Source organism: Alosa pseudoharengus, unplaced genomic scaffold, assembly GCF_046254945.1.
Source record: "Alosa pseudoharengus isolate Yale_2024_CS ecotype anadromous, Long Island Sound unplaced genomic scaffold, YU_APseudo_1.1 YU_APseudo_1.1_scf_17, whole genome shotgun sequence".
Lineage (NCBI taxonomy): Eukaryota > Metazoa > Chordata > Actinopteri > Clupeiformes > Clupeidae > Alosa > Alosa pseudoharengus.
This window is the reverse complement of record NW_027468640.1, coordinates 29701812-29709311: the sequence shown is the minus strand read 5'-3', so window position 1 is coordinate 29709311 and position 7500 is coordinate 29701812. Positions and strand designations below refer to the sequence as shown.

The 7500-nt window shown below is 45.6% G+C and overlaps 1 protein-coding gene across 1 annotated transcript in view; it reads left to right on the top strand.

Annotated features, from left to right (window-relative positions):
• pcxb (pyruvate carboxylase b) overlaps window positions 1–7500 on the top strand; it is a 217017-nt gene that overhangs the window by 99391 nt on the left and 110126 nt on the right. The window contains exon 9 of the mRNA XM_076288391.1: window positions 4085–4267. Coding sequence (XP_076144506.1) covers window positions 4085–4267 — 183 coding nt within the window. The remainder of the gene's footprint in view (window positions 1–4084; window positions 4268–7500) is intronic.

Sequence of the window (7500 nt, the reverse complement as noted above, 5' to 3'; positions counted from 1 at the left end):
CGAAATACAGTTTCTGTCGTGTTTTATTTGCCATTTTGTAAAATCCCATTGATTTCTGTTGGAAGACTCATTGCTCGTGGATATTACTGCGCTACCGGAAATGGAAAGGGGGTCTGTTTACGGTTGTAGTTTTTCCCCCGCGAGACCTCTTTTACTGTCTATGCTTCATACTCAAATATTGAGCGGAAGTTTATACGCGGTTGTGAGGTATCGGAAAAAATAGTTCCACAATAGCAAATAACACAGATTGAAATCATACATTGCGCCGACATATTTTAATAATCAACATACACCACTAACCACTCGGTGAGTTGCACAGTTTTGAAAACGAACGTTAAGGGTTGTTTTAAGGACATGTTTGTGCATGCCCATAGCCAGCCACTCTGAAACAGTCAAAGGCGATTCAAAATGAGTCAGAAAGTCGAGACAGGACCTACTGTACATGTATCGTCAACATTTTGGTGTCCACCACTCTAGTTCATCCAAAACAAACCAGAAAAGGGACTCAAAGTGCTAAATACCGGAATTATCCTGTGCACCTACTGAACATATAGCTAGAAGACAATGGGAAGACATTAGCTGAATTTAATACATAATTTGAATTTGCCTAATAACCTGGATTTTAAAGGAGTAGCACCTTTACTATAAGATGTGGCTGTACTGTATATCCAGTCTCCCAAAGAATGAACAGAGATGCTGTCCTGAAACAAGCAAACTGGACAGCGTTTTCCCTGTCTGTTTAATCTTCTTTTAAGTTGCTCCAAGTCTAATGGCCTTCATGGTATACAATACGTAGTCTTGCGGTGCGGCAGGCTCTGTGTGTGAATAAATGTGAGAGACTCCTAAATGCGGGAGTGTCCTTCTAGGTCCTTCACATCCTCTGGTGGTATGGAGCCCAACGCCATCGCTTCATCTCCAAGCAACACTGCGGCTGTTGAGGTGCGTGTGTGTGTGTGTGAGAGAGAGAGGTGTGGGTGTGTGTGTGTGTGTGGGGGGGGGGGGGATCTGAATGCATATTTGTAAGAATGTGTTATGGGTGAATTGTTTAAATGAATGGTTTCAAAACGTTTCTGTGTGAGTGCCAAGTGTGTGTTTGTTTCTCTTTCATACACTTTGTGTGTGTGTGTGAGTGAGTGTGTGTCTGTGTGTCTGTGTGTATGAGTGTGTGTGTGTGTATGAGTGTGTGTGTGTGTGTGTGTGTGTGTGTGTGTGTGTGTGTGTGTGTGTGTCTGTGTGTGTGTCTGTGTGTGTGTCTGTGAAAGAATGGACTGGAGTTCTTTCTAAAATCCACACTAGACGGAGACATAGCTCTCCTCTATTGTCTCAGGTCCAAATCGAAATCAATCGAAGGCAACCAGTGAGCCATGGGATGGACAATGAGTGACACTTTAAGGAATCTCTCTCTTTCTCGCTCACTCTTTCTTTCTCTCTATCCCTCTCCTTTCTTCACCTCTTTCCCTCTTCCAATATCATAGTAGATTTTCAAATGAGCAACAGTAGTCATCCATATGCCCTTCTCTCAGTTTAAAAGTCCTTTTATTCTACTAAGTGGTTCAAGAAATGTCTTTCAAGCCCACTATATGTGTCTTCATCTCTCTCAATCTCTCTCTCTCCACCTCTTTCTCTCTTCCTCTCTCTCTCTCTCTCTCTTTCTCACACTCTCTTCGACTCTTCCACTCTCACTTTCTCTCTCCATGGAGGATGTACCTAGGCCCTTTTGTGATGGTTTAATTGGCATGAAATCGACAGGGACCGGGGAACCAGGAATCAGTCTGACCCAGGCATACCCCCCACCAGCCCACCATGCCAGCCCACCATGCGGTCACCCTGAGGGTGGTGGTGATGGTGGTGGAGGTGAATCAGACAAGGTGATGGTGCCGAGGTGAGAAGAAAAGGAATTGAACGGCGACGTTCTGTATGTGAATAAGAGTGGGGAGAAATGGGCCAAGCAATCGCTCTAATTGGCTTCATATGGTCTCCCTGTAAAAAAAAAAACACCACAAAGCCAGGGTGCTCATGTGTGTGTGTGTGTGTGTGTGTGTGTGTGTGTGTGTGTGTGTGTGTGTGTGTGTGTGTGTGTGAAAGAGAGAGAGCAAGGAGTGGAGCGGGAGCAAAATGGAAAGTAATCTCTTTCTTATGGACTATACATTTGCCTAATTGGCTGAGGGATAAGGCAGGATAATTGGATGGCCACTGATCAATGAGGTCTCGCTTAGGGAGAGGAGATTGTCATCGACTCTGTCCTGGACAAGACCACCCGCCGCTTCCTCCCTCTCTTCCCCCTCTTTTGCTCCATTCTCTCTCCCTCTGTTCTCTCTCTCTCTCTCTCTCCATGTGTCTTTCTGTCTGCATTTCATTTTCACTCCACGTAACTTTCACCTGCACACTGTCTTTCTGTAGTATGTGTACTTTTTTAGTCTAAATGTCGTCCTTTCTTCCAGAGTCTGTGGATACGTCTCTCTCTCTCTTAGTTCCAGTATCTTAACCCCTCACTATCTCACTACCACACATGCTGTGGCCCCTGTTTTTTTTTTTTTTCATTTTTCTAGTCCTCCTTTCCTCCTTCTTCCCTCTTTCATGTGTTTCATTATCTCTCGCCTTTCTTCTGTCACTGGCTTTTGTTGTCTTCCCTCCTTTTCAGGCAGACTACATAGTAAACACGTGCACGTCAAGGCCAAGAAAGACATGCAGGAGAAAAAGGGAAAAGAAAAGATGGAGGAATGTGAGAGACAAATGAATGAGGAGGAACTGTGTCATGCCAGTGCTGCCATCCCTCTTTTAATTAACACCTCCACATTTTTGCTCTCCCTCTTTCTTTCTTTTCTCTCTCTTTTTTTCTTCCCCTCTCTTTCTTGTTCTCTCTCTGTACACTCTCTCTGCCCACTACCTCCCTTAAACCCTCAGCTTTGATTGGATGGCAAGTCTTCGCCCCCCTGCATACTCCTCCCACGCATCTGTGTGTGTGTTTGTGTGTGTTTGTGTGTGTTTGTGTGTGTTTGTGTGTGTGTGTGTGTGTGTGTGTGTGTGTGTGTGTGTGTGTGTGTATGCACATACATTAGCCTTGGCCTGTCACAGACAACCACGCTTGGGCTGAACTCCTTGTCCACCATCTTTTTCCCTCCCTTCCTTGCCATTGGCTGGCACCTTGGAGACCAAGGTTAATGAACAGCATATTCGGTGTGTAAGCAGCAACACGAACACACCACACAAGCTGCTGCGCACCAGGGGAGCTCGCCGCCATGCGAGGGCACGTTCGCCATGAAAGACCCCCACATGAGCGTGCAGCTTCACAAGATTCCCTGTGATTTCGGAGGTATAATCGAAACGGAAAATACATGACCTAGATTTCATAATTGCTTTCCATTTTGTTAGTGCGAAGTGTTTGTGAACAGCTGCCATCTGCAATGGTAGTTATTTTGTTTCTTATAATTGTTGTTATTTTGTTTCTCATGACCAACAGCCAACTCGTTAATGGCATTAGCAATTAGGCAACACAATAGTGCGCAGCAGTTACGGTGAAAGGCTCAGTAATGTTCAGTAATGGCACTCAGTGTTGGAGGCTTCTCTCTGCCTCGCCTCCACTGCCTCTAATCATTGGTCATGACAGGCAGATTTGGGGAGTTAATGAGGTTAGTGTTGACCATGGATAATAATATTCATGAGCAGATGAAAAGCATCTCGCTGGCATCTCTTTTCTTTCTTTCTTTCTTTCTCTCTCTCTCTCTCTCGCTCTCCTGTCTCGCTCTTTCTTTGTCTCGCACTCAAATTGAAATGAGCTCTATTGTCATGACAAAGGATTTTTTTTTTTAGTCGTGTTAAATGAGTGTGAATCACGGCTAACCTCTCATTCTCTCTCCGACTATCTTCCCCCTCTCTTTTCTCCATTCTCCTTCCCTCTGTTCTCTATCTTTCTTTCTCCCCTTTCTGCCCTCTCTCTCTCTCTCTCTCTCTCTCTCTCTCTCTCTCTCTCTCTTTCTCTCTCCCTCTCAATTCAAGTTACTTCATTTCATAACTGTGCATTAACGTACACACACACACACACAAACACACACACATGTCTGACCCATATGTTCTCTCTGTCCAGGTCTTCCGGAGTGGAGAGGGGATGGGCATCCGTCTGGACAGCGCCTCGGCCTTCCAGGGTGCTGTGGTGTCGCCGCACTACGACTCGCTGCTGGTCAAGGTCATCTCCAGCGGCAAGGACCTGCCCACCGCCGCCGCCAAGATGCACCGAGCCCTCGTCGAGTTCCGCATCAGAGGGGTCAAGGTAGGGCCTGGAGTTTGTCCAGCATTGGACTAGCGTAGTCATTGGGTTTGCAGTTTAAGGGGTGGAGTTTGCTGTTTTAGCAGTGTGTGTGTCTGTGTGTGTGTGTGTGTGTGTGTGTGTGTGTGTGTGTGTGTGTGTGTGTGTGTGTGTGTGTGTGTGTGTGTGTGTGTAAAGGGATTTCTGCAGTCAGGGGAGGTGTGTGGAATTTCAGATCGAACATCTGTTCAGTGTGTGTGGGGAGGTAGGGTGTGTGTTTGTATGTGTGGACATGGGGGGGGGGTGCAGTATGTAGGTGCGTGTGTGCGTGTGTTTGTGTATGAGGTGTGTGTCTGTGTTTAGTCATGGGTGGTGTGTTTGTGTGTAGGTGTGCGGTCTTTCAGGTAAAGCAGCCTTCCCGGCTCCAAATTAGTTTTAAATGAGTTGTTTCTCCTTGTTGTTCGTTTTTTAATCTGTGCAAATGAAGGTGCGGCCCTGTGTCATTTATTTATTTATTTACTTTGCGCGCACTCACTCACTCGCTCGCTAGTCGATGTTTAATTTGCATTGTTGTTGTAGCGTTTGTAAAGGATGAAAGGGACACGGCCCGGGTCTCTCACTCCATCGTGCCTTTGAAAAGCTCCACACTCTCACAGAACAACAAAAGCACCCACAGTGCCAGCCAATGACACACTAGCACAACGATGCTAATTCTAGCTAGCGATCTGTGAGACGCTAATGCACAGATGCCATTCCTCGGGCCCAGATGGTGAGCCTTCAGATAAAAGCCGAGATGTTTGGGATCAAAGAAGTGACCCTCACTTGTCTCTAGCGTGTATTAGAGTGATTACACAACAGTCTTCAATCAGCTACCATGCAGGCCTCAGTGAGGTAATCTCTCTGGCGAGGGCCTTTTGTTGTTCATGGCTGGATGAGGAGGTCAGGGGATGGACCGGATGGGCTCAATGGTGGGAGAGACGTTCGCAAGGAGGCAATATAAGGTTTCTTCACTTCACTGAATCATCAATAAATCAAAATAGCACTGCACAGTTTGGAATATTTATAGTACACAGTATAACATGGGAAAGGAATTATGTTAGCAAGTAAGCTATAATGACCATGGGAGTTGTGTTACAATAATAAGAACTTTGCCTTTGTAATTTTATGCACCATGCAATATCAGTAGATAATTATGCGGACAGGTTGTCCTTACTGGCCTACTTAAAGCTTTGTTGACAATCCAATGGCAGCTTACTCAACACCTTCACACATTCACTAACTTTTAGAGGGCATTGCTTCCCTTTTAGAGGGTAAGTCAATGGTGTTTGCAACAATGGCGGTTCAGAGCCTTTAATCTCATGTGTCCACTAAGACCAGCTGTTCCAGCTGAAATGTGCTGTGCTTGCCCTCTAGACAGGCGGAGGGGGGATAGTAGTACACAGAGAAGATGTTATTTTCTGATGAAAAATGGCTAATTTCCAGTATCCAAAAAGAGTTATGAACACATTTATAGATGTTTATATCTATCCAGACCTCATCATGACATCTGACAAAAGGCGTATGGTGGTCAAAGGCATTATCGAGTGGTAAAAGTTTTATAACATATTCTGATACTTCAAGTTGTAATGGCTTACACTATAACATCATAACATTTGTATGCAGTCATTATTAGATTCAACTTTATTGTCATTTTGTAGGGTAAAGAAACTGTACCTGAGCCTGCTGGTGCAGGAGCGCAGGCTCCTGTATCGCCTGCCAGATGGGAGTAGGGTGAAAAGACCATGGTGTGGGTGGGTGGCATCCTTAGCAATGGATTTGGCTTTGTTTGTACAGCGTTTATGATATGTGTTGTGGATGGAGGGGAGTTGGGAGCCAATAGTCCTTTGTGCAGATTTCACTGTAGTACCATACAGAGATGCACTTTGTGAGTATGCTCTCAATAGTACAGCGGTAGAAGTCTGATAGAATTCTAGAACATAGGTGTGTTTTCTTAAGTAGGGTCCGTAGAAAATGAAGGTGCTGATGCGCCTTCTTCACCAGACTGGAGGAGTTGAGAGACCAAGATTTTCTGTGATGGGGACCCCAAGGAACTTAAAGCACCGCTGAGGAGGGGGGTGTGTGCCTTGCTCTTGGTTCTTCTGAAGTCCACAATGACCTCCTTGGTCTTCTGGATGTTGAGTGCCAGGTTATTGTTTTTACACCACATAGCTAGGTGCTGAACCTCATACCTATATGCTGTTTCATCCTCCTCTCTGATCATCTGCAAACTTGATTATGGCATTGGAGCCATAAACAGGGGTGCAGTCGTGGGTGAAGAGGGAGTAGAGCAGAGGGCTCAACAAACAGCCCTGCGGCACGCCAGTGTTCAGGGTGATAGTGGAGGAGGAGAGACATCCTAATTTAACAGCCTGGGGTCTGTTAGTAAGGAAGTCTATAGTCCAGTTGCAGAGTGAGTTGCTGATGCCAAGCTGGCTGAGCTTGGAGATCAGCTTGGAAGGGATCACAGTGCTGAATGCTGAACTTAAACTTGAAGTTAATGAACAACATTCTAACATTGGGACTGTCCAGGTGGGTGAGTGCCAGGTGGAGCGCTGTTGATCTGTTGCGTCGGTAGGCAAATTGGTACGGGCCCAGTCCAGAGGGCAGACATGATTTCAGTTGTGAGAGGACCAGCCTTTCAAAACGTTTCGCAATGATGCATCATCACTATGTATAAATAGTTAATGTATATTGATGTATATCAATTATTCTGATTCATTATGAATACTTTAGAATCTATTCATAGTGATTTTTGGATACTGGGTGTGTTACCGGAAAAGATTTCAGTGTTTTTCATCATGCGTTGTCTCCTCTGTTGCTTCATGCGCATCTGCTGTTTGACACGTCGTCACCAGAAAGGGCGTAGGGGTGCAGTCAGTCGTAACTTGATTAGGTTTCCACTCTCTTTGTGAGGGTGCCCCAGGATGGGTCCGGTAGCGATGAATTATGCAGGTGCTGGTGCTTTTTCTCTCTAAACAAGTCAGGGTGAATGATTTTCCTGCTGAGCCTACAAGTGTGACGCAAGAACAGAGAGCCAAACGGTAAGCAAAGGTGAGATTGAGAAACTCTCTGCGTTCAGGACATGGTTATTTTTTTCCCACCCAACAGAGGACGGGGTGCGAGACTTCTGAACATCCCCCCACTGCAGCTGTCAAACCAGCCTGGCCTTTGCGTTCAAGCTCTATTCCATGCAGACAAAATCCTTTAAGCTTCTGCAA